General features: G+C 33.8%; 4 protein-coding genes and 1 pseudogene across 4 annotated transcripts; 3 read left to right on the top strand and 2 right to left on the bottom strand.

Annotated features, from left to right (window-relative positions):
- The first annotated feature begins 637 nt into the window (after positions 1-637).
- Positions 638-7,231, top strand: LOC112705502 (26S proteasome regulatory subunit 8 homolog A-like; annotated as a pseudogene).
- Positions 7,232-7,606: 375 nt separating this feature from the next.
- Positions 7,607-10,114, top strand: LOC140173045 (uncharacterized). Its single transcript, XM_072201822.1, has 3 exons — positions 7,607-8,177; positions 8,354-9,337; positions 9,435-10,114. Exons 2-3 carry the CDS (start codon positions 8,975-8,977, stop codon positions 9,816-9,818), a joined length of 747 nt encoding a protein of 248 aa, XP_072057923.1. The 5' UTR covers positions 7,607-8,177; positions 8,354-8,974; the 3' UTR covers positions 9,819-10,114.
- Positions 10,115-14,472: 4,358 nt separating this feature from the next.
- LOC112708241 (thioredoxin-like 1-2, chloroplastic) lies at positions 14,473-16,024 on the bottom strand. The gene is made up of 4 exons (XM_025760418.3): positions 15,382-16,024; positions 15,121-15,303; positions 14,878-15,042; positions 14,473-14,807 (listed from the first exon to the last, which is right to left on the bottom strand). The coding sequence occupies exons 1-4, from the start codon at positions 15,592-15,594 to the stop codon at positions 14,685-14,687; spliced, it is 684 nt and encodes a 227-aa protein (XP_025616203.1). The 5' UTR covers positions 15,595-16,024; the 3' UTR covers positions 14,473-14,684.
- Positions 16,025-17,828: 1,804 nt separating this feature from the next.
- On the bottom strand, positions 17,829-20,769 carry LOC112708240 (photosynthetic NDH subunit of subcomplex B 4, chloroplastic). The gene is made up of 6 exons (XM_025760417.2): positions 18,847-20,769; positions 18,703-18,747; positions 18,457-18,616; positions 18,319-18,374; positions 18,163-18,234; positions 17,829-18,082 (listed from the first exon to the last, which is right to left on the bottom strand). Exons 1-6 carry the CDS (start codon positions 18,931-18,933, stop codon positions 17,954-17,956), a joined length of 549 nt encoding a protein of 182 aa, XP_025616202.1. The 5' UTR covers positions 18,934-20,769; the 3' UTR covers positions 17,829-17,953.
- A 1,047-nt stretch (positions 20,770-21,816) lies between these two features.
- LOC112708239 (2-hydroxy-palmitic acid dioxygenase MPO1) lies at positions 21,817-22,980 on the top strand. The gene is made up of 4 exons (XM_025760416.3): positions 21,817-22,377; positions 22,449-22,511; positions 22,581-22,652; positions 22,736-22,980. The coding sequence occupies exons 1-4, from the start codon at positions 22,051-22,053 to the stop codon at positions 22,850-22,852; spliced, it is 579 nt and encodes a 192-aa protein (XP_025616201.1). The 5' UTR covers positions 21,817-22,050; the 3' UTR covers positions 22,853-22,980.
- Positions 22,981-25,940: the final 2,960 nt, after the last annotated feature.

The following is a 25,940-nucleotide window of genomic DNA, read 5'->3' as shown; positions in this document are numbered from 1 at the left end:
CAATTCTTCAAATGAAGAGATTGATCCTTCAGGTAATTTTGAAAACCAAAGTAATGCAGCTCCATCAAGGTATGTGGGAAAAGCCCTGCAAAGCACGGGTTCATTGTTAGGGCCATTAAAGAACATCATAGACTGAAATTTCTTAATATGAGCCCGGGGGTCACCAATCCCCTTATACGGCTCAAGGGAAGAGGGCAGTGTAAAATTCTTTGGCATCTGATAGTTGGTGATTTCCTCGGAGAACGGGTTGTCCAAGGTTAACTTCTCCTTTGGAGGATTGACGTTTAGTAGGTCTGTGTTGTGTTTGCCTGGGCCCTTAGGGCCGTTCTCCTCGTGTTTGCCGGCGTTGTTTCGAGTGGACATCTCAGCGAGTCTTCGAACTTCAGCTTGCAGTTCTACCATCTGGGCCAGGAGCTCGGCCTGAGTGATTTGGTGAACTCCATTATCGGCCATATCGGAGAGTTGAGAAACCCTGCACAAAGAAGATACAAAGTGCAATATGAAGTAAAAAGGTGGGGTTAGGTTGACTCTTGGGACCCACGGTGGGCGCCAGATGTTCCGTCCTGAGTGGACCGAGATGTATGGCCTCTGAGGGGTCACTCAAGTCCTGGGTCGAGCTATACGTCGTCCAGGGGCAATGCCAGAGGTATGCCTCGATCCTTTGAAACACAAAGGCGGGAGCACCTGCACAAAGCACTCCGACGCTCAAGTAAGTATGTGAGTAATATCAGAATAAGAGAGATAAATCAGAGAGAGTTCTGTAACCTGGCTTTTCATGGGTTATGTGGCCTGGTTTTATAGTTGAGTTTTGTGTTTAGTGAGTTCCGATAAATCTGGTAAGTGCCGTTGTTAGTATCTTTGACTTGCACATAGTTGTTATCTTGCTTGGGTAGCGGTTTCCGTTGTTTTGTGGATAGCGCCCAATGGATAAGAGCAACTTGGTCGCAGTTTTCCGTTCCTGTTTGTTAGCTTCCGGGTTTCAAGCTCGGTTTCTGTTTGGATCTTATCTCCGAGTATAGTGGGGTACACATCAGTTAGGTTAACTACAATGAGGATTTTTTTCGGAAATAAAAAAGAAATTCATATTTTCCCAAACACCATTTTAAACTTTAATTCTCCGAATATGATTTGTTTTGTATAGAGCAAGTTCGCTGCACCCCGGGCGAACTCTATAAAAATTATAGTTATAGAGTTCGCCTATCCCCGGCAAACTCTCTTTAATTTTTTTTAATACCGCTGTTTTAATCTATTATCATCATCTCCAAATAGTATATAGATCTACAAATAGTATATAGGAGTACACAAAAATACACAGACAATAAGCATGGCTTCTTCAAAAAAAATTTTAATTATAAATTAAAAAAGCCATATTTAATAATGACAATCATTATTATTGTCTCCAGAAATACATAAGTATACCGAAATAAGCCATATTTAATAAGAATTTTTCAAATTATAAATCGTGTTTTATTTTATTTTTTTTTTAAAAAACTAAAAGAGGGTAAAAGAGTGATGTTTAGATAAAAGGGCCAAAAAATCCAATGAATTGGGGCAGCTTAAAACCCGATTTTGATTGATGAGGTTTCAGCTTCTTTGTTAACAAAATGGGCCTTCTAGAAGAGCAAGCCCAGGTTGTCCGAATGAATCCCAACCCTTGAGCTTTTCTTGGCATGAAAGACACCTTTACACCCATACAACATGAGCTCCAACCTCCCTCTTCTCCTTCACTTCTTCTTCCCAAATCTGAACCTCCATGGCTCCATTCCTCTACCTCTAACCTCCTTGTTCTTCTAATCTATCACGCTGCCTCACCTCCTCCTTTTCCCCACTGTGTCGCGCTCACTGCCAGCCTCATCTCCTCCCAGCCGCACGCGATTCGCCGGCGTCGATGCATCACCTCCTCCTTGCTGCGTCGTCGTTCGCCTAGCTTCCCGGTTGTTCTCTGCGCTTGCTAGTCGCACTTCGCCGTAGCTTGTCACGTGTCGTCGGCGTCACCCGACTCACCCCCTCCTTGTTACTTCGCATGCCGGGCTGACCAGAAGCTCCGCGCCTATCAGGCTCCTCTTCTACAGTCTGCTACGCGCTTCCATTTTCTCGGTGTGGTAGGGTTGCTGCTTCTATTTAATTTTTCAATCTTCAATTTTTGATATATTAATTATTTTGATTTTTTTTACTAATCTATATGTTTTTGTTGTGGCCGAAAGATGTATGAATTTTGGTAGAATTTTTAATTTTTGATCTGTATAATTTTATGTTTTTTGTTGTTATGATTTATTATGTTTTTTTTCTAGAAACAATCTAGTATACACTTCAACCATTAACACGTTTTTATTGAAGTTGATATTCAGTATTTCTCTTCAATCTGCTAAGCCTGTCACCGGAACCGGAGCCCCTTTTCTCTCAGCGCGTCGCTGTCTTCCTCCTCTGTCCGCAAGTGAGTTCCTCTCTCTCTCTCTCTCTCTCTCTCTCTCACATTGTGAATGACTGAATCTGCACTTGTGAAGTTGTGAATTTGGGCTGCAATTTTGGCATTTGATTATGTTGGTGGGATTCTGCAATTTTAGTGCTCCTCATCACCCTCCACCATCACCATCGTCCTTCACCACCACAGAACCACCTCCGGCAAACCATCACACCACCATCCACCACCCTTTTCTCGCCGTTTCGACCACCAATGCAGCGCCACCATCGATCATCACCCCCAGCGTCTCCGTCAGAACCACTGAACCTCCACCGTCATCTTCTTCTTCTTCTTCTTCCCTTCTTTCTTCTTCTTCTTCTTCTTCTTCTTCCACCCTCACCGAACAACCACCGCGAAAACCCTTTCTCTTCCCCTGTCTCCTGCTTTCTCTGTCTCACCGCCGGCTACCATCCAACTCCGCCACGACTGTCTTCTTCCCCTCCTCACGACCTCGCACTGCGGCTCTCTAGCTCGCCCCTGCCTCCCTCATTCTCAGTCGCAGAATCAGAACAGAGCCACTCTAGTTCCAGTGAGTTCAGACGCAGTAGCGGCTGGACACTGCCACTGCATCCCTCTCCTGAGTTCTTGCTCTGTTCTTCGACTCAGGTTCCCAGATCACCTTTTCTTCTCTGTTTTAGTTAATTTAGGATTAGTTATGTGTTGATTCTAGTGTTAATTTGATTTGGTTAGGATTATTTGCTGCTGTTAGTTGTGTTTAGGTTAGAATTAGGATTTTCTGATTAGAATTAGTTAGTTTATACATAGTTAAACATGCTGTTAAGAGTTTCTTGAGTTTGAATTTCAATTTGTTTGGATTGATTGGCTGATACTTTGGTGAGTCATTACGAAATGCTGCTGATTTTTCATGTTATTGGTGCTGAATTTTGAATTGGTGTTGCAAAGAATGTTTCTTGGCGTTATTTTGTGTTGTTTATGCTTTTGCACGCCAAGTGTTCGACAATATACCTCAGAGCTTTTAGTGAAAATTTTGGCTCAATCTTTGAAAATCAATGCTTGTTTGTACATGATTCTTGTTATTATGCATTGATGATTGAATATGATATGTTTCTTATTGGCCATTTTTTTTTTTTAAGTTGTGAATGTCTTATGTTCCTTTGCCTAATAGTACAAGATTAATGAAATTAGTCCTATGTAATCCAACTATGTCAACTTTGTATGCTTATTTAGTTTCAGGTAGTATTGGGAATGAAATTCAAATATTGAAAAGATATGTTAACTGATAGAGTAAATGTTCAAATTGGTTTAAGACATGTAGGATATCAAATCAGTTGCTTCCAAGATTTTTAACATCGAGTTGGTTTTTTGTAGAACAAAATAATCATCAATTTAAGGACCAACTGGTATTTAAATATATATTAGACTGAAGGACTGAAGATGCCATTTTAAATAGAGAGACCAAATTGATGTACAAACTGTTTAGAGTGTAGAGGACCAACTTGATGGTGCTAAAATCTTTGGAGAACTAAATTGAGCTTTTACTTTCATTTCATATATGTTTCATTTCATATCATATCATATGCAAATCTGCAGCAAATTTTTACAGATTTTGATGATTGATGACACTTTTATGTTGGAATTTCATATTTGGATTTAAGTTTGTACTTTTTCTAAAGATCTTAAGATTTGGTGGATGACATTTCATGTATTACTTTAAATTTAGAAGATATTTTAAAATTTATAAGCGTAGAGATGAAACATGTGGCGGAGGCTGCACCGGAGGAAAACTGCTCTGCCAAGCCAGCCTCCAAGGGGGAGGGTCTCCGCCAGTACTACTCTCTCCACATCCATGAGCTACAGCTCTTTCTCCGCCAGAAAACGCACAATCTCAACCGTCTCGAGGCTCAGCGCAATGAGCTCAATTTTAGAGGTACCCTCCTTAGTCCTTACCATAACCTTACCTTTACCCTTGCCCTAATCTATACATGCTTGCCTTTATTATAAAATAAAATTAATGCGTTTAATAACTATTTGGTTGGATTTAGTGCTATAATTAATAATTTAAGTTAACTAATGAAAGGGTGTTTCTGTGGTTAATGGCAACTTTGGACAGTGAGGATGCTCAGGGAGGAGTTGCAGTTTCTCCAGGAGCCTGGATCGTATGTAGGGGAAGTTGTGAAAGTTATGGGAAAGAACAAAGTCTTAGTCAAGGTCCGGTCTCACTCCTCTGCTTACTGTTTATTCTACTCTCTGTGGTGAATTGAATCTTTTTACGTTTCCTCTCCTGTATTACAATTATCGTTATCTAAAATTGGCATCTTAATATTTACTTCGATTCGCATGTTGTTCAAGATACCTAAATGGTTGTGTCATTCTGCTATAGGCATAAGTATCATTTGAACTTGCACTCTAAATCATTGATGGACATATTCTTCTTTGAAATTTTTGTTCAGTTAAAGGACACCTAAGCTTCGTCTGATTTGTTACAGATCTATGTTTTATCGTTTAAAGGTCCCTTTTTCTGGATTATGAAGTGTCGTCTTTCTGGTCTGCAGAACCCTTTATGTCCTTGAAGAGTGTTTTATACGGATTTGGATTATTTATGGGATGTTTTGATTATAATCACTAATGAGAATCTAGATGAAGTTCTGATTTTCCTATTCTTTCTTCAGGTTCATCCAGAAGGGAAATATGTGGTGGACATTGATAAAGATGTTAACATTACAAAGATTACTCAATCACAAGAGTAGCTCTTCGTAATGATAGTTATGTCCTTCATTTAATTCTACCGAGCAAAGTTGATCCATTGGTCAATCTGATGAAAGTTGAGAAAGTTCCGGATTCTACTTATGACATGATTGGTGGCTTAGACCAGCAAATCAAGGAGATTAAAGAGGTATGTAATCATATAAGATATTGACTGATATACTTCCAATATTTGCATTTTGTGCGATCTATTTATCCATCTTTTTAATCCGCATACACGTTTTTTGTATATTTATTTTTTAAGTGTATTCATCATAGAAAATAATTATAATTGTTGCTGAGTCTCATGTATGTCATCAATTTTTCAGGTCATTGAGCTACCAATTAAACATCCCGAACTGTTTGAAAGTCTTGGAATAGCTCAACCTAAGGTACTATCTCTTTGAGATTGTCACATAACTTACCATGCTTCCATCAGTATATTGTACTTTTTGTTCTTTGTTTGCATACGTTTTTCACTTTCCCCATTTGCTGACAATCTCATGAATCGCAGGGTGTTCTACTCTATGGGCCACCTGGTACTGGAAAAACGTTGTTGGCTAGGGCAATGGCTCATCATACTGACTGTACCTTCATCAGGGTATCTGGGCCTGTATTAGTTCAGAAATACATTGGAGAAGGCTCCAGAATGGTCAGGGAACTTTTTGTCATGGCCAGGTACATTCTCTTCTTATCTCAGCTTGTTATGCTCATTGTGTGTTGCCCTTCATTGAAATGGGGGGAAAATATGTGCCTGGTTCCCTGTGGCTTCACGACTTTCTGGATTGAATATGCTTCTGTTATTAATGTTGTGGTTGTGAACTTTGTAGTTGGATGCTTATTAATCTGAGAATGAATTTAGCATAAATATTAATCCTTCTCCAATTTCAAGTAAGTGCCGGTTGAAAAGAGAAAAATTATACTTATAAAGAGTTTTGCATTAACATTCTTTGATTCATTGCTTTATTGGTTTGTATGCTAGGAACTATGCCTGATGAAGACATGCTTAACCATATTATGATTGTGACGTAACACTACTCTTTTTCACAGGGAGCATGCTCCATCAATTGATCTTCATGGACGAAATTGACAGTATTGGATCTGCTCGAATGGAATCTGGAAGTGGCAATGGTGATAGTGAGGTGCAGCGCACTATGCTGGAACTTCTCAACCAGCTAGATGGATTTGAAGCTTCAAATAAAATCAAGGTTATACAGTTTGTTTATGTTGGAGCTATACTGCTATTATGCATTCAGGAGAACTTTTTAAAACTAGCCTGGCTAGAAATAGAAAAAACAAGTAACATATAAACAATATGTTTCACTCTATCTTACTCATTTAAGATGTATGTTTATTTAAGCAATTTTATGAGCAAGTTCTAAAGAAAAATATGCAATACAGGTTTTGATGGCACAAACCGGATTGATATCCTGGATCAAGCCCTCCTTAGACCTGGACGAATTGACAGGAAGATTGAATTTCCAAACCCAAATGAGGAGGTATGCATAAGTACCTACTACCTTAGCATTTACTCTTTTATATACTTGTTCCAGGAAAGAAGCAAATACACTTGCACACACTGCGTTCATATCACTCCTGACACTGAGTTAATCTCATGCAGTCTCGGCAGATATTTTGAAAATTCATTCAAGAAGAATGAACTTAATGCGTGGCATTGATTTGAAGAAGATTGCTGAGAAGATGAATGGAGCATCTGGTGCAGAGCTTAAGGTATGTTTCACATTGTTTACGCTGCATTTGTCTGTCCAGCTGTTTTTAAGTTGTCTCGATCCTATTCATTTTTCTTTTTTCTTTTGTTTAGGCCGTGTGTACAGAAGCTGGAATGTTTGCTTTGAGGGAGAGGAGAGTACATGTGACACAGGAGGACTTTGAGATGGCTGTGGCCAAGGTTATGAAAAAGGAAACAGAGAAGAACATGTCATTGCGGAAGTTGTGGAAGTGATTTTTCTTTCATGTTTCTAGTACACTGGGTATTACGTTTTAACTTTGGTACTATAATATTGTCAATTTTATGGTATAATAGTTTTTATCTTCTTATTATTCTTATATTTATTTGCCTATATTTCTATATTGATTATAAGTACTCAATATAATAATTATGAGATTGATGGTTGTTATAAATATGCTAAATTGAAAAAAAATATTAATTTGGAATATAATTTGAATTCAAATTTTGAATTTCTATATTGAAGCAACAAATTTGTTGAATCTAAAATGTAAATTTAATTTAGAAAAGCAATAACCATATATTGCAATAAATATAAATTAAATAATAAAATTTGAATTTTACAAAGATTATAAAAAGTTATTTCAATAGAAATAACAACTTTGGTTTTGGTACAAAATAATTATTTGTAAATTATATCAATTGGATTAAAAAATATCAAAATCAATTATGAAAATGAGAAGAGATGAACAATAAACAATGATAAAAAAGAGAAAAATAGATAAAATAAAAAATATATAACAAAAATATAAGATAAAATAGTAGTTTTAAGATAATAGATATAAAGACAAAATAGAAGAAAATATTGCAATTTATATTCGAATAAATGACCATATGTACCTATGAAAGATGAAAACGCTGACAATTGTACCCATAGCAGATCGAAACTAACTTTGTACCCATTGAAGATGCGGTCTGTGTGACACCCTGCCTTGGTTTGACACCAGCTTCGTCCTTATACGAACCTATGTGGCACTCCAAACTCCCCAAACCCCTATTTACGTGGATTAAACCCTTTTTTTGTTGCTAACTGTTTGGTTTTTGAGAGAGAGAAAAGGTGTGCCCTAGCAGAGATTGTAGGTTGCGATCGCTTGCTTTCCCAGTCGGAGAAGTCTTGTGAAGCACTCCCAAGCGCACAAGGTGAATCCAGGGGTTTCGTCATCGTCATCCCCAAGTCGGAGAAGACAGTACGAAGGCAATTCGTAACCCAAGGGTCTCGTGGCGGACGGCACAGAGGCGACTACCTTTGCTGCGCAGCGAACAGAGGTATCTCATAGCCATTCTTGATTAATTTCATGTCATTCCCATTAGTTAGACCTATTGCTGTACCTAATGAAATCATGTAATTGCTGAGGATTGCTAGAAAAATTGGGTTAGGGTTTGTGTTACCTGTGGTTAGATGCAATCTTTTCTTAGCTTGTGTTGGTTATTTTCACTTCCAGGAATGGCCACCATCCATATAACATTGTATATTAACCATAGAGGACGGTTTGAGAAAGGGCCTGGTGGGATAATTAGTTATACTGGTGGTGAAGTCACAGAAATCAATAGGGTGAATGTTGATACACTGAACGGTTTTTTCATATCTGATTTGTTGAAGGACATTGGATATACGTCCGTTTCTAATTTTTACTGGCAAGAACCGGGGAAGGAGCTTGATGATGGGTTGAGGGACCTAAGGGTTGATATGGACGTAGTTAGAATGAATGAGGCAGCCGTGAAGAATGGTAACAAAATAAATATTTATACAGAGCATCCGGTGGACCAGCCTGTGTTAGTTGAGGAGAACAATATGACTCCGTCAAAGAGGAGAATAAAGACATGTGCCAAAAGGGTTCCAACACCAAAGAAGAGTCCAAAGAGAAGATTGGTAGTAGTGGAAGATCATGATGATGCTGAAATTGTAGGTAATGTGGAAGTTGTGAAAGAGGACCAAAGAAGGGGTGAGGCCCATAACAGGGAAGAGGTCCATGAAGAAAATAAACAGGCCGAAGTTGAGGCCCAAAAAGAGGACAGTCTCAGTATGTCCCAAGAGACATCAGATCCACCACTAGCATCATCCCATGAAGCAGGACAGCTTTCTCAGCCTCATCCAACACCTGTCCTACCAGATCAGCCACCATCTACTCAGTCCCAACCTTCTCAGCCACCATTTGAAGAAGATCCAGGCCCGCAGTCTTAAGTCAATGTTTCTAAATCTATTGTACCTGAACAACTTACCCAATACACCCCACAGCCGTGTAGGGAGTTGTAAAAAGAGAAAAGCGGCAATGGGTGAAGGGAGTTCTGCTCCGCAAGTGCCTGAAGGGGATTTTGTTGACGACATGATGGCTGAAATGTTCTGGGAGGAGATCTTAGAGGCGGCAGATGCTGAAGCAGCAGCCACTGAGGACGGAAACAATTCCGCAACACCGCATCATGCTCAAGTAAGTGCATTATGTTTAGTTAGAATTCCTTAGTTTGCTGCAACAATAACTTATTATCCTAAGATCGGTTTGTTTTCTGCAACATGGCACACCACAGGGAATGCCGCCGCCAACAACCACACAACAACAACCTCCAACCAACAATGCAACAACCAAGAAACAAGTTAAAAGGAGAAGTGTTAAGCGACCCCTCCCACTGCAAAAAACGCAGCAAACACCTCCCCCATCTGCCAACAAACCATCTACCACCCCATCCACACACAACTTTGAAACTACACCGCATCCACTGCAAGGTGCTAGTGCAGGGACATCGACACGGTTCGTGCAATTCATGCCAACACCGGGAGTGACTACGGGTGCTACAGGCCGAGGCACAGCTGCTAGGGGTGGACTTCATAGCAGGGGACGAGGAAGGAAAGTCGCATTCAGTGGATCAAAAACAGGTGTCTCAAGTGGGAGCAGTAACTCAACTCCGATTTGATAGAAACTCATGGGTTTGGAGACCCAATCAAGACAGGAAATTGATGGTTGATTAATGTTATGTTTTCGTTTTTTAATGTACTCAACTTTGATCATCAAAAACTCTTGCTGGCTTTTGATTGTTTTGTTTATTAAAGAGCAACTCAAGACTCTTGTATTGTGTAATTATCATAGTCTGGGTTAGGATAAGGTAGTTAAACTTGATTTCAGGGTGTTTTTTGACCAACCGAATTTGCCTTCATTGGCTTATGTCATTACTATTTTTTGAGAATCAGAATTCACTTTTTACAATGGTTATTTTATCAGTCTTTTAACAGCACCTTCTTTTGAATTTGGATGAAAGCTTTGAATGGACACCAAAAGCATATTGTTGCTATGTTTCTTGTTCTAGTTATACTTACTTCCTTAGGAAGAATAGATAGATTCAGGTGACAATACATAGGCATTGTTTCAATATAAACTTTACCTCATTTTACATGGCTGCATCAACTACAAAATAAACAAAACGCTATTAGAAATCCAAGATTTCGTGTCTATGTTAATGCATTAGAATTAATAAGATCAAAGTTACAATCACTTAAGCAGCATGTCATACCAAAGTTCCCAACTCATACACATCTTATAATTTCATAACCAAATACAACTCACAAAATAAACAGAAAGCAACCCCCAATGCAATGGTTGAAAGCAACAACCTCATTCTCTTAAGTTCTCCCCTAACTTCACCCCTAAATTTTTCCAACTTCCTGGCCATCATTGAGGATGATTGTGGATTTTCCACACCACTCGTGACAGTCACACCATCTTCATGCCTTGAATAAGACTGATCGGAATTTCTTTTTGCTAAAGCTCTTGCTAGGCCCTCCCATCCTTCTTCAATTTCATCCACCCACACAAAGTATTTGCAATCTCTTGTTTGGAACAAAAAAAATGAACCAAAGTGTCAACTACAATGTCAAAAATAGATTTCTAACCTGAACAACAACACCGCGTGTGCATTACCGCCCACCCAGGACATCTGATGAACCATCTATTAGGTTTGTCATTGTGCCATACTCCATCAACACAACATCCCTCCCACACAAGCATTTGCCGTCGAGCATCTTTTCCTTCATCCTTTTCAAACTCGAAGAATTGCTGCGAGTTCCATCACTTGCACGAGAGTTAAATCTTCGCAAAGACATCCTAGGGCTCACGAGAAAATTCCTTCTCTCCTTATGTGCACTTGACACTGGATGAGGTTGAAGTCGATTGCATTTATTGGGGTGTGGTTCGAATTGGGGAAGATGACTCCCTAGGGTTTCCACTTCATGGGTTAATCCTTATAGTAACGTTCAAATCCACATAGATAGGGGTTTGGGGGATTTGGAGTGCCACGTAGGTTCGTATAAGGACGAAGTTGGTATCAAACCAAGGCAGGATATTTTTGTCACACGGACTGCATCTTCAATGGGTACAAAATTAGTTTCGGTCTGCTATGGGTACAATTGTCAGCGTTTTCATCTTTCATGGGTACATATGGTCATTTATTCATTTATATTCACATTTACCTTATTTTTGTTATTTATCATTGTTACTTTTTAATTGTTACCGCTAATTTAATAAGTTATTCTTTATGGTATCCAGAGGCAACAGTCTTGAATAATCAACATGTCTATCATACTCTCAATTCATCGGTGAAAAAAAAGATTCTACTATCAATTTCTGAAAAACTCACTGACAATAATTTCACTACATGGCATCATCTTGTGATTCTCATCATTTAGAACCTCAACCTCAAAGATCATCAATCAGCTGCCGAAATTCCAGAATAATTCGAGGAAAATGCAGCAAAGAAAACAAAATCTGAAACCACCACCTAGAAAGAAAGGTGACTAGATGATCTAACTTCAACTACTTGGCTGGTTGCATTTATTTCAAATTCTCTCAAGAACAAGACTATTCACTGAACTAGATTTCATGAGGTATGTCGCATTCTAAACGACTGTTTCTCAGAATCATCAGCTACTCGCATTCAAAGCCTAAAATCATTGTTGAAATTTGTGAAAAAGACTGGTTCAGTCAAAGAATACTTGTCTAAGATTCAAGGATTAGTTGATTCCTTGTTTGCAATTGGTTATAAATCCCAAGAAGAAGATCACATTGCTACAATCTTGGATGACCTATCAGAAGAATATACCATATTCATCACTTAAATGATGTCTCGCTTAGGGACTTTCAAGGTTGCAGAGGCAGAATCATTTTTCGTTGCCTATGATGACATGTTAAAGTGATTTAAGATACCTCAAAGAGGGCTTCGTATGGCTAATCTGCCACAACTACCTACTGCTTATGACTTTCAAGGTGAGTGTGGCATGATGAACAGAAGAGGTAGAGGTTGTAGGCAGAATAGAGGTGGCAGAAGGAGCTTGTCGGCTGTGTGGTCGCCATTCGCCAAGGCCATGTGGTTCAGAACTGTTAGATATTTTATTAAAGTTTGTTAGTAGTCTTCACTCACTGATTTAGCTTTATTTTACTCACTATATATCTGTAATCAGTGACTAGTGAGACTACTACTCTTGTATTCTAGTATTCAACTTTACAAATTGCTTAAGCCACAAGTTTCTTTCTTTTTCTCTGTTTTTCTTTCATTCTGTTCTTCAGTCCTTGCCCTCCATTGCTTCTGTTTACTATATTGAATCTTGCTAAAGCTAGAATCTCTTTTGGCAAAGGCGGAGGAAACTTGAATATAGATCAAGGCAGCAGATGCTAAGGTCGAGCAGGAGAAAGGAGGAGAGTCGTGGTAAGAGGAAAAGAGGATGTGGATAGAAAGAGCAAAGCGTTAAGTAGTAGTGAAAGAGAGAGAGAGAGAGGAGGAATAGAGGGTACAGAAGAGGAAGAAAAATGATGGAAATGAAACTATGAATTATTATTTTCATAGGATAAATTCGTTCAAAAATGAACAAAAAATTTGATAAAAGAAAACAATACTTAACTATACAAATGTCTACTAATTAAGCTACCTAAGCTATAATCAAATGAAGTAAAAAATGTAAAATGAAACAACTTTCATAACTGTTTAATAAAAAAAGTACAGGTAACTAACTCTATATGCAGCCAAGTGGTTAACTTAATAGTTTTAAAAAATCTGATTGTAAAATTTTAAAAAATTAGGCCTGTGCTAAAAAAACACGTGCGCTACTACTCCAACCAAGATCGCTGTGACATCACGCTCTCTCTCCGGGTCGCCGTGCCGTCTTAATTCGTCTCCTGTCACTACGTTACTGAACTCCCCTTCAGCTTCACAGGAGGCAAGATTTCGAAATTCATCCTCGGTTGATGACTTACTTATAGTGGTTTGCTTTCTACAATGCCATAAAATTAAGTTAGTACCAAACAATACACACAATTCTAAGACAGATTTTCTATTTTGTCCAATCCAAATCTACAAACCTATAAAATCTAAAATCTGTACATTTATTAAAAACAATACCATAATATTTAATTTCTTATAAATATCTTATAACTCTTTTGACAGGCTTTTCAATAAAAAGTTAATGGATGATGCATAAATTACCTCAATTTACATATAGAAAAAGATAAGTCTGGTCATGTAACAGTAATATATTGAAGGACCCATTAACTAATCTATACAAAGAAAAATCCTCAAACTGTTCGGACCCAAATGACATCAATTGTAAGAAAGAAATCATGGGCGTTGGCATAGGCAGCTGAATTCATGTCAACTTTTGATAATAGATTTTCAATATATCGAATCTGTGATAGGTGAACTTGCCCCTCTTTGTTTTGATGAACGTCTATTCTTAAGAAAAACATGGAGTATACAAAGATTCTTTAAAGTAAACATGTATTTAATTTCTTTATCATTAAATTAATTTTTGTAACATCATTCTCTGTAATTATTGCATCATCCACATAATATAACATATAAATAACATATGTAGGGTCTTGTTTCATAAATAGAAAAATGTCAGATTTGGTGTTCTCAAAACCAAAAAAAAAATAAAATAAAGGGTAGAACATAATTTTAGAAGCCTGCTTGAGGCCATAACAACTTTTATTCAGTTTGTTGAACAAAGCTCTCAAGTTGTATCATGTAAATGTCTTTTGTTATAAGTTGTATCAGCTAGGAGTGGGAAGTGAGTCAGCGCTTAGTAGATATTGCGGCTAACTGAAACAGCGTGCAGTGCTTCCAAATTCCAATGGGCTAGCGGCAGCACATGTCCATGTCCATATTAGGTTTTACTCATTTTCATGGGCCCCACGCTGAGTAGGATTCTTTACTATCCAATTCAATGCCACGGGAGACGCAACATTGTGGGGCCTCCTCTATCCCTTTCCTTTCATTTTTATTTTAATGGTGATAAGATTCCAAAATTTTCATACCTTCAAGTAAAATTGGTGATGTGAAAACTTCTTTTCATGGATCTGTCACTCTTTGTATCATTAATATTATCATGTGTTTCGATATTATTAAATCAGGCAGGACAACTAGAACTAGGTACTAGGTATAGATACACCTTTTAATATTAATATTAAAATAAAAGGAAAAATAATGCCAAAATTTATATATTATGCTTATGTACATATGGATCACATAATTGACAGAAACTAATTAAACTAAAAATGTAGCTAAACGGAATAAGAGCTCAAGATTATCTTCAATATCATTGTTATTAATTGACAGAAGTGAGATCCACTCCGATCCCTGTTGCCTTTTTGTCCTCAACTGAACTTGAGGAATAAAAAAGAATTGCTATCGCCTAAAAGAGGGAGCTCAATTTTAACTAAAAAATTACAAGCCTCCCATCCAAACCCTTCATTTTCTAATTATTGATGCAAAACCCAGCTTGGTGCTATGGCTAAACTAAAACCAAATCTGAGAACTTGAGACCAAATTGGTCAGCTCTAACTCATCTAAACCCTTAGGTGGCCTTAGACTACATCTTTCATTCCCATGCTTTGACAACGCACGCTTAAACTTGTTGATCTGCACACAAAGTTATATTATTAGGACTCATAACAACAAATTAATTAATTAGGACTTGAAATAATCTTACAGTTGCATTGGTGCAGCTGAATCCACAAAGTTGACCCTCTGCACCTCTGTAGAACCTAAAGAATGGCAAGACATGAATTTGCAGAGCCTGGCACATGGTTTTCAGCTTGTCGTAATTTACTTTCAGGAATATTGCATTCGGGTGCATTTCAGCAATTTGACAGATCTGAATCCAATCACATAACACAATCTTCAATTCAAGACCCAATTAAAATTGATTGTTCATAGATATGGAGATATATACCTTGGGATGAAGGGCTCTGCAGCCACCACAAGCAGGTGAATAGAAGTCAACAACAACCAAAGCATCACCCGCGCTGAGCAGAGAATTGAGAAGCTCTTGTGCTGAATGGATCTCAATCATGTTGGGCTTCAGGTTCTTCTTCCACCACTGCATCGATCTGCTAATGCATATACTTGCTTCTGCCTGAAACACCTTGCATTGCATTGCATTGTTACTCAGGAATAAATATATAATCCCACAAAAAGAAAGCAATATACGTACATGAATTGAGGTTTTGGAACTGCATAAACCCGTTTCATCTTGGAGTTTTGTTGTGTTAATGATGATGGGTTGCCCCATGAATTTAGCATTCAACGCCCTTGATCTTGCTTTACCAGCTAGTCTCATTGAAGATGGACAAGGCTTGCCTTTTGAGTAAATCATGTTCTCAGGAACACAGACAACAACACTCTTCAAGTTCAAGGAGGAAGCCATTAAGGAGCAAGTATTAAGGAGCAAATATTCCTGTTTTATATGAAACCAAAAAGGCAAAAGGCGAGAAAAGCAACACCAGCACCCTTGTGTTGCTATTCAATGGATAATAAAAAGTGCAGAGCAGCGCTTTAATCAGATAAAAAAAAAACAGTGTTCTCTTCCTGTGAATGAGAGAGAGTGAGAGACGAAAAGAGAGTTAGTTCAAATAAGTGAATAACAAACACAGTGGATATAATTTAATTCAATATTTCTGTTGTTGATACGCTGTCTTTTTCTTTTAAAAAGCGAAACGAGTCAATCAGTCAATAAATAACCTTTATCCGTTTGAGAAAATTTACTACTAAAAAGAAAAGAAGAGGATGGTTATCCAAATCCACGTCAACTGGAATTGGATTGCTTCTTGTTGAGTCACATGTGTGGCTCTCTATATGTCCTCTTAATAATAATGCTATGCAAAACGGATAATTATTTTAACTTCATTGCCATCTTCAGCCTTTCAATTCACCTACTAAAACTAAAACTTTTTATTACACTTTCTATTCTTCTAGCTCAACTTTTACAACGGATAATTCATACAGCCAATAACTAATTTTAACCACTCACAACTCACCCAATAACTAATAAAATCTAGTTAAAATGATTACGGATTTGTACAGTTACATTTAAGATTTAATGTCTCTTATAATTATCTCTAGTCCATTTAAAATAAAAAAAAATTATAGTATCCATAAAAATTCTCAATATATTCAAATAAAATCAAAACCGAACTAAGATAAAATTGAAAGTTTCGTATTTCATCTCCTCCTATATTCTTCTTTTTTTACTAAGTAAAATTTTTATCTGTTCAATTATATTTTTAAAGTAAACTAATAAATATTAGCTCTTACTAATATCAAAAAATATTTATTGCTGAAACATCAATGTATTATATCTTGGATAATGCAAAAATATTGCAGGACTGCAGGAGACATATGCATTCATGTGTTATAGGCAAGTGCATATATGTCAAATATTTCAATGAGAATACAATTGCAAAGATTTTTATGCGCTACAGAATGATATAAAATATTTGTAAGCACCTCAAAATCTCAAATTTATGAAAAGAACAAAAATTACACTAGCCAATACCTTAAGAAATGTATTGAGTATTCTTGAAATTATGGTCGAATTTATTCTGCAATAATTATTGTCAAATTTTACGTCCGAATATGCCAAGATTTTTGTCAATAATAACGGTTGAATTGTGACTAAATTTTCACATTGGTTCTTAAGATTTAGGATTTTTATTTTTTTAGTCCCACAAATTTAAAATTTATTATACTTATTTTTTAGATCTAGTTCTAAGTACTGTATTAGTTATTGGACTCTTTTCAGCGTTCAATCAATAATCAGAATGCTGAGCTAATTTTGACTTACAATGTTAGACACATAATTAAATAGTATCTTTTGGTTTTAGCTCTTATATAAGGCAAGAATGAAATTGTTTTAAAGAATGAAGGAAAATATAATGATTTGTAAATTATTTAAACACTTTTTTTTTTTTTGCTTTGTTTAAGTGCCAAAATAAAATGATGCTATATGTCCAGCATAGCAAGTCTGAGCAAATTCAATACTTAGTTTGTTGATTTAATATTAAAAAGAGTCTAAAGACTAATATAGTGTTTACAACAAAAATCAATATAGGTAATTTTAAATTTGAAAAACTAAAATAGTAAAAGTTGTGAATATAAAAGACTAGTTTGTGGATTTAGTAGTCGAATTGTCTATTTTAATGCTAAAATAAAGCACAAAACTTATTTAATTGGCGTGAAATGTTATCGTTGAACGGTAAATCAACTAAATAAAATACACCGTTTTCCTTAAAGAGATGCATATTATCTTTCAAATTTGTGACCCTCTCCCCATCCTCTCTCTTCTCTCCCCTTCCAGCCAGGAGCCTCACTGACGGCCAACACGGTCCTTGCCGCCGCCGTTGTGAAGCTTTATCGCCGCTAAATGCCCACCCATGAATCAGGGGTGGAGTTAGAATTTTTTGTTAAAAAGGGCCAACATAAAAAACATAACTGGATAAGAGGCCAAAAAATAAAATTAAAGAGAACTTTACATATAAAATGATCAATTTGGGAGGCGCCATTTCTCCCTTTAGGCTGCACTAGGCTCCGCCACTGAGCCACCGCGCGAGTGTGAGATTATTTTCCATTCAGTTTACTAGGGGCAGGGGCAGAGGCAGAGAATACAAAGTGATGATTGATATTGAGATGCATACAGCACATACACGATATGATTATGCAATTTGCAATATTCTTGAATAATTGGAAATTTAGGGAGAAGGCACATGCACTGTATATATACATATTCATCACTTGACTAGTTCCTCCTTCTTGCCTGCTTCTTCAAGCTCTTTCAACCCTCCAACCTTCTCTTCTATCTCTTCTATCAACTCCTCACGCCACAACGCTTCTCTCGCTTCTGCTTCCATAATCTCTTGCTGCATGCATTCATATTCGTATAATGATGTAATGTAATATCCATCACTGACTGCAGCTATTAAATTAAATAAAAGCTTACCTTCTCATAAATCCAGTTTCCAGTACCATCTCCTCCATCTCCCCTGTACGTCTCCGAGTCGTAATATGGGTCCTAAACACCACAATTAATTCATTTAGTTTGTTTCAATGCTGCATATATCACAATTCACAACTTTGTTGAATGAAATTAGTTAACCTTCATGGAACCAAAGAATAAGCATCCCCAAACGGTGAACATTATGTACCAAGAGTCTGCATGCATGCCACCACACAGGAAATTAATTCAAATTCAAAGAGCTCAAACCTGATACGATATAATATGAGACAGACTTACAAACATTCTTGATGGCGTCATCACTGAGATGCACAATGGATTTAGTGGTTAACATGTCTCTCTGCCCTTCCATTGTCTCCACTAGAACTGCCATCAGTGGCCAATCCCCCAAACCATTCACTTTATGCAAACAACCTCTTTTCCTCTTACTCTCTTCAACCTTACCTTGCATATATATATATAGTATAATCTTACGTTTCAACTGAAACTGCTTTAATTTTAAAGAAACTACTACAACTTAATTACCTGCCCTGATCGCCTGAAAAGGGTAGAGCTTGAATGCTGCTTAGGCTGCAAATTCAAAACAAACGCACCTTTACTGTCGAACTAAACTAGAAATACATCAAGCTTGCATTTATATTATTCAATTGTTTCCGATTTTAATTATACCAATCTTGAGGAGGGGTTGGCTTCAAATCTCCTTGTTTGTAGACAGGATTTGAAAACGGTAGTGAAACCAATGATAGCTTCAGCCATGGTGTGAAGTGCAGAGCACAAAACAAAAAGAAAAAGAAGAAGGTACTGCGTACTGGTATGGTACTTACACAAGTGAGGATAGAGTGGATAAGAGTCAAGTGAAGAACCACCCTACAAAAAGATGCATTAGTTTATAGTTTTTTGACCTTTTGAGTTGGTACCACTAACTAATGGACAAAAAGATGCAACAGTTTATAGTTTTTGTTGAAATGCGAGAAAATGGAAAAGAAAATGTTATATACACACCATCTTTACGCTTTTTAATTTAAATATAGAAGGGGTAGGAGGCAGGTATGAAGTGTATGAGTGTTTTATGTAGAGCAAATCAGACTTTTTGATTGTTTGATTTGTGTTTTAGACAATTAAAAAAAATTAATATTAAAATCGGATCATTCGATTTTTGTTTTTAAAATAAAAATAAAATTTAAAAGTATAAATAGGATCCTTCAATTTTTTTTTCACATAAATTAAATAGTCTGATTTGTGTTCTTAATTTTTTTAATAAAAAAAATTAGACAATTAGTTTCTTTCACTTCATAATTCAAAAAAAATTATTCTTAAATTTATGTTTAATACCACCCACTTTCATAACCATGTAAAATACACATAGAATTTACATATAAAACAAATGAGCCCCATCTTTATATATTGATAAAAAGTCAAAAAGAAAAAGTTGTCTTTAATCTTTATGTTATAAAAATACAAAATTATATAAAAGGAAAAGAATAATAAAATTATCAAAAGGAGCTATAACTCACGAGTTTGTTTGGATTTCGTACAAATAGACGAGTCAGGCCAGTAAAAAAAGGTGAATTTAGTTAGGCTCGTGTAGTTTATTTTTTGGGAGTATATAAAGACTTTTTTGGTATATAAACATTTTTTTTATAGAGACCACTCAGATAGATAAAGACGTCTGAAACGTCTTTTTTTAAAGATGTTTTTATATTGTGTTTTAATTAATTTTTGTATAATTTATTCGGTGTTCCTCATCACTTATTATTAATTTTCTCAAAAGATTTTCTTTCCAAAAATAATAAAAAATATTTAATTTAAACTAAAACAAAAAAAATAATAAATTAACTATTAGATTATTTAAAAAAATTATATCACATTCATCAATATATATATATATATATATATATATATAACAAGTTCAAGCCTCTTAAAATTTTTATAAATAAAAAAATAATTAATTTATATTCGATCGTACAATATATAAAATAATTACTATATTATTATTATATTATAGATTAAGATTCACTAATTTAATTTTTTTTAATATAAGCATTAGAAATAAATAAAACTTTTATAACTAAATGTAGTGTAACAAAATATATAAAATATTAATTAGTTTTTAAAAAATTTTAAAAAAATAGTTTCTTTCATTTTAGTAAAATAACTATTTATTAAAGTAGACAAATTAATTATTTTCTTCTCATATACAATTTTTTTAAGACATAAAAGTAATTAATTAGGACATTAGTTAAGATAATTAAAGTCATTATTTCAATAAATTTTTAATTTAAAGAAAAATCCTAGTTAATTTTGGTATAGAAATTTCGAATTTGAAAACATTAATAAAAATTATGTTGAATTTTGATTTATTTGATTCTCATTTAAATTAATCACTACATAAGTTAAATTTATGTTTTGAAGTTATATTCGAGCTTTAATCTAATTTTTAAAGTTTCAATTTACTTAGTTTGATTTTTTAACTTAGGTATCCGTGACTTGTATTAGGGTTTTAAGTGTTTAGTTGAAAAAAATAAGGTAAAAAAATTTTCAATTGTTACATCAAATAGTTGCTAGAATGTATAATGTAGCAGTCGTTAGTCCATCTCAACATGTCGTTAACGATTTTATGAGACAATGACAAAAATAAGATTAAGAACCAATGTGAGTCATAACTATTAAATTGGAAGACTAAATTGAGTAAATCGAAATTTTTGAAATTAGATTGAAACATAGTTGTTAGAACTGAACCAATGATCGAACTAGTCAAGCTACTGGTTCACTGGTTTATTGGTTCAACTGATAAATCACTGGTTGAACCGATAAAATCGGTCTCACATAAATATAAAATATAAAATAGTTAAAAACTTAAAATTAAAATTTGAAATACATATCTTCATTCTTCTTTAATGGAGGAAACAAAATTCTTTTCAATAGTTTATTTAACGTTTAGTAGAATAAAAATAAATTTTATTAGAATAAATTTTAGTACGAATTTAATATTTTTATTCATCATAAAATATTTATAGAATTACTCGTAGATAAATTTTGAAAAAAAAAACATAATTTTTAATTTTATTTTTAAATAAACTTTATTTTTAATTTTAAAATAAATTTTATTTTTATTTTTTAATAATATTAATTTTTTACCGTATATAATTATTCAATTATTTTTTAATCATATATAAATAAATTACTCTTAATAAGACTTTTTTGTATTATTTAATTATTTTTTTTAAAAATAATTAATTATTAAAATAATTAAAATTTTCACAACAAAAATAATAAAAAAATTATTTTGATAAATGTGATATATTTTTTTATGTAAATAATCTTTAAAAAATAATAGTTAATTTATTACTTTTTTGTTTTAGTCCAAATTAAATATTTTTTATTATTTTTGGAAAAAAAATCTTTTAAAAAATTTAATAATATGTGATGAGGAACACTGAATAAATTATACAGAAACCAATTAAAATACAACATAAGAACATTTAAAAAAAATGTTTTAAGCGTCTTTATTTGAGTGATCTCTTTTTTTTATATGAGCTTTGTACGAATATCAAGTAAAAAAATTGTTAAAATTTTGTAACAGTATTTTTTAAGAAAAGAAAGAAACGAAATAATATAACAAAATGTCATTCACATTTTATAATAAAAATATTTTTAAAAAGTTCACACCTAATAATTGAATATAAAAAATGTTGAAAGATATGAACTTATTTAATTCATTAGCTGGAATCGAATAGGATTAATATTAACTTTTTTTTTTGTTTTGGGAATAGTTATCTACTATGCTACTTATCTGGAACCCGGCCCGGTGAGTAAGTTGACACAGAATATTGGGCGGAGTTGGAAGAGTGGTGAAGAAAGTCGCAAGTGGCGATGGCAATGATAGATCTGGAGAAACACTTCGCCTTCTATGGAGCATACCACAGCAACCCCGTTAACATCTTCATTCACATGCTCTTCGTCTGGCCCATCCTATTCACCGCTCAATTACTTTTCTATTTCACACCAACCCTCTTCTCCTTCTCCTTCTTCCCTCCCCCTCTCCTCCTCAACTACGGCTTCCTCTTCACCGCCATCTACGCCCTCTTCTACGCCTCCCTCGACCTCAAAGCTGGCTCTCTCGCCGCCCTCCTCACTTTCCTCTGCTGGCTCGCTTCCTCTTTCCTCGCCAACCACCTCGGATTCTCCCTCGCCTGGAAGGTACACTTCTTCTTCTTATTATTATTATTATTATTATCTTGTCAACGCTAATTGATTCAGTCTATTTTCAGATTGTGTTGGCTTCTCAGATATTCTGTTGGACTGGACAGTTTATTGGTCACGGCGTCTTTGAGGTAAATCATTTCATTACTAATCACCACTTTGATGCATCTCACTCATCTTATTCGATCTTCCTCTGTTAGAAACGTGCTCCAGCCCTCTTCGATAACCTTGTTCAAGCTTTCCTAATGGCCCCATTCTTTGTCCTCTTTGAGGTAATTAATACCTTCACATATTCATTCATTATATATATAATAGTCTGCTTGACAATTTAAACAAGCTCAAGGGTCTTTTTCAGGCTCTCCAATTATCTGTCGGATATGAACCATACCCAGGGTTCCAAGCAAAGGTGAAGGCAAGGATTGAAGCCGAACGCAAGCAATGGCAAGACAAGAAACAAAAGAAACTTTCTTAGCTTCAATATCTGTGTGTGTTTGTGGTTGTTGTATATCATATTCCCTCTGCAAATAATGGATTACACGCATTGAAAAACAAAATACATTTTGAAATAAAAAGTACCTATAAAAACAATTTAATAACTAATAGCTTACATATTACTAATATTTCTTTTATAGATACAATATCTTTTAGATGTTACTAAATGTGGTTTAACTTGTTTTTCTAATAAATTTTCTAGGCCATCCAATTGAAAGGGATGCTAACCATGCTCTATGATTATGTTTGGTGGGTTAACAACCCGTGTGCCCCCTTATCACATGCGACAAGCTAAGCCAAAACCATAGGGCCTAGATCACTAGGCAACGTTTGTCATTTTCCTTGTGGATGCAGTCCATCTAAGTCAGTGTGTCTTTATTATTGGTTGGTATTTCCAAATCAGAGTTAAATGCATGAAGAACATGCAACCATACACCACTTTCCTTTTCATTTTATTTTGTAGTCATTATTAGCAAACCATAGAGCGATCACCGATTCACTGCCCACTCTCCCAAATCCCAATGGTTCATCTCATGTGCAGGTGCAGCATTGAATGAATGAAATTGTTATTTTTATATTTTAAAAAGAAAAAATCCAAACAAGATTTGGTCGCAGATTTGGAATTGCCTGTAGCCTGGCCTATCCATTTGCAGCGAGTTTGGGCTAAAACTGACTAGTAGGTTTGCTCCCTTAGTAAGAAAACATGGGCTCAAAACTAAACCTTTCTTTCTGTCCAGAATACTAAAAGAAAATTTTAGTCTCGTTACCTGAAAATAGAGAGAAAGGAAGAAAGTAAAAGTAACTGAGCCCATAAACATAACTCATATGCTGACTCACCCTGTCAAATTGACATAATTAATATACTGGAAGGTAAATTTTATGGTCTAGAAAGAGAAAATCTTCTATACCTATATATATTTATTGTCAGGATTTTGATCCTTTAAAGTTTTAATTTTATTTTAGAGAGTAGAATGTGATCTTCTATCATTGAATAATTTTTCTTTCATATTTATTCTTGGTCCCACTTATGAAATCAATGGTGAGAGATCACACTTTACTCTCTAAAGTAAAATTCTTGTTGTCAATAGAAAAAACTATCAAGTGTCCACAGAGAGAAAACTTAAAAACAATATCTGCCATTTCAGAATTTTTTTTATTTTTGTTGCTTCTTGAGGGGTTTAATAACTAAATGTAATAAATATTTATTTAACTAGTGATTATAATAAAGATGTTGGACTTTTTATTTTTTACTTTTTTTTGTGAATTCTATTTATTTTGGATCAGATCACATTTATAAATAAAAATTAAAATATAGACCTAAATTTTATAAAATGTTTTATATGTATTAAAGCATGTATTAAGTATGGTACAAGTGCAACAGAGAAAAAAAAAAGTCTCCTTCTAAGATGTTCACAAGAAATACATAAATTTTTTTTATGGTAATTAGACATTTTTTTAGAATAATAATTAACAAAATTTATATTAAAATACTAATTAAATTAAATAATTATTTAAAATAATTGTCAAAATTTATTAGAAATACTAAAACCGTAATAATTTGGTTAAATTTGAGAAAGTAATATATATTTAAAAAAATAATAATGATTACTGTTTAAAAGGTTAAAAAAATTTCATAAACAATAATTATAGTAAATAATATAAAATTTGCAATATACGTAAATACGATTTTAATACTTGATATGTGAATTAATTAAATTTATCTTATAATTAAAAATTAACACATAATAAATTAAAAATAATTAATTATTCATCTATCAACTTAAAAATTAAAATACAATATAAAATATTATTTAATATTGTAAAATAGATAAATTTAAATTTAAATTAGTATTCAAATCACATATATTAATTAAAAATTATATTTACGTATATCACAAATTTTATATTATTTACTATAACTATTATTTATGTATATTTTTTAACCAAATTATTACTCTTGTGGTATTTTTAATAAATTTTGACAGTTATTTTAAATTATTATTTAATTTAATTAATATTTTAATATAAATTTTGTTAATTATTATTCCAAAAAACGTGTCAAATTATCATGGAATTTTTTTTATGTATTTTTTGTGAACGTCTTAAAAGGACTTTTTTTTCTTGCTGCACTATACTTAATATATACTTTAATACACATAAAATTTTTTATAAAATTTAAGTCTGTATTTTTTATTTTTATTTATAAATGTGGTCTAATTCAAAATAAATAGAATTCACGAGAATAAAAAAAAAACAAATAAAAATCCAACATTATTTTCATAATCACTAATTAAATAAATATTTATTACATTTAAATCCTTTAATGTGTATCAAGAAACAACAAAAATACAAAATTTTACAACTTATTAAAACAATAAAAGATATTATTTTTAAATTTTTTTAGATATTTAATAGTTTTTTTATTGACAACAAATATATATAAATGTAAAAGATTCTCTCTTTATACACCATAGAATTCACGGTACTGGAATCATATATCTTTACATATATCTTCTAAACAAAATAAGTCATGTTATTAGATATATTATCTTGAACTCAAAATTGACAATAAGTCAAATGGAATTTCTTATCTTTGCTTGCGGAGATAGAGTTAGACTCGTTTTTTAGGAGGGACCATAATTAAATAATATATTTTAAAGAAGACATAATTAATATATGGGAATCATTTACATAAACTACCTAAAACATCTTATTTTAAACATACTTTTTAATAATTAAAATTTAATATATGTGATTAATTAAATCGTATTATTTTTGGTCAAAATTAAATTGATCAAACTAATTTGATTAAAAAATCAATAAATTAATCTTTGAATCGGTCTAAATTAATATATTTTTTTATAAAAAATAATTATAATATTTCTATTATTATAAAAAATGACTAAAATACTTCTATTTTATATATATATATATATATATATATATATATATATATTTAGAATTCTAAATCCTAACCCTTATTTTCTCTTTATGTCGTCATAGGATTAGGATTTATGATTTAGAATGTTCAAAAATAATATATATATATATATATATATATATATATA

This window comes from Arachis hypogaea, chromosome 8, assembly GCF_003086295.3.
Source record: "Arachis hypogaea cultivar Tifrunner chromosome 8, arahy.Tifrunner.gnm2.J5K5, whole genome shotgun sequence".
In the NCBI taxonomy this organism is placed as follows: Eukaryota; Viridiplantae; Streptophyta; class Magnoliopsida; order Fabales; family Fabaceae; genus Arachis; species Arachis hypogaea.
Note: the sequence above shows the minus strand (reverse complement) of the source record. Positions and strands in the feature narration are given on the sequence as shown.

Bases quoted from the DNA above. Each gene is read 5' to 3' on its own strand.
- LOC140173045 (XM_072201822.1), top strand. From the start codon at position 8,975: ATGAAGCAGGACAGCTTTCTCAGCCTCATCCAACACCTGTCCTACCAG. The intron at 9,338-9,434 runs GTAAGTGCATTA...GGCACACCACAG, and splicing joins CAACACCGCATCATGCTCAA to GGAATGCCGCCGCCAACAAC.
- LOC112708241 (XM_025760418.3), bottom strand. From the start codon at position 15,594: ATGGCTTCCTCCTTGAACTTGAAGAGTGTTGTTGTCTGTGTTCCTGAG. The intron at 15,304-15,381 runs GTACGTATATTG...AAGGTGTTTCAG, and splicing joins GTTCCAAAACCTCAATTCAT to GCAGAAGCAAGTATATGCAT. The intron at 14,808-14,877 runs GTAAGATTATTT...CTTTGTGTGCAG, and splicing joins TCAGCTGCACCAATGCAACT to ATCAACAAGTTTAAGCGTGC.
- LOC112708240 (XM_025760417.2), bottom strand. From the start codon at position 18,933: ATGGCTGAAGCTATCATTGGTTTCACTACCGTTTTCAAATCCTGTCTA. The intron at 18,748-18,846 runs GTATAATTAAAA...TTGAATTTGCAG, and splicing joins CCAACCCCTCCTCAAGATTG to CCTAAGCAGCATTCAAGCTC. The intron at 18,375-18,456 runs GTAAGTCTGTCT...GCATGCATGCAG, and splicing joins TGACGCCATCAAGAATGTTT to ACTCTTGGTACATAATGTTC.
- LOC112708239 (XM_025760416.3), top strand. From the start codon at position 22,051: ATGGCAATGATAGATCTGGAGAAACACTTCGCCTTCTATGGAGCATAC. The intron at 22,512-22,580 runs GTAAATCATTTC...TTCCTCTGTTAG, and splicing joins TTGGTCACGGCGTCTTTGAG to AAACGTGCTCCAGCCCTCTT. The intron at 22,653-22,735 runs GTAATTAATACC...GGTCTTTTTCAG, and splicing joins CATTCTTTGTCCTCTTTGAG to GCTCTCCAATTATCTGTCGG.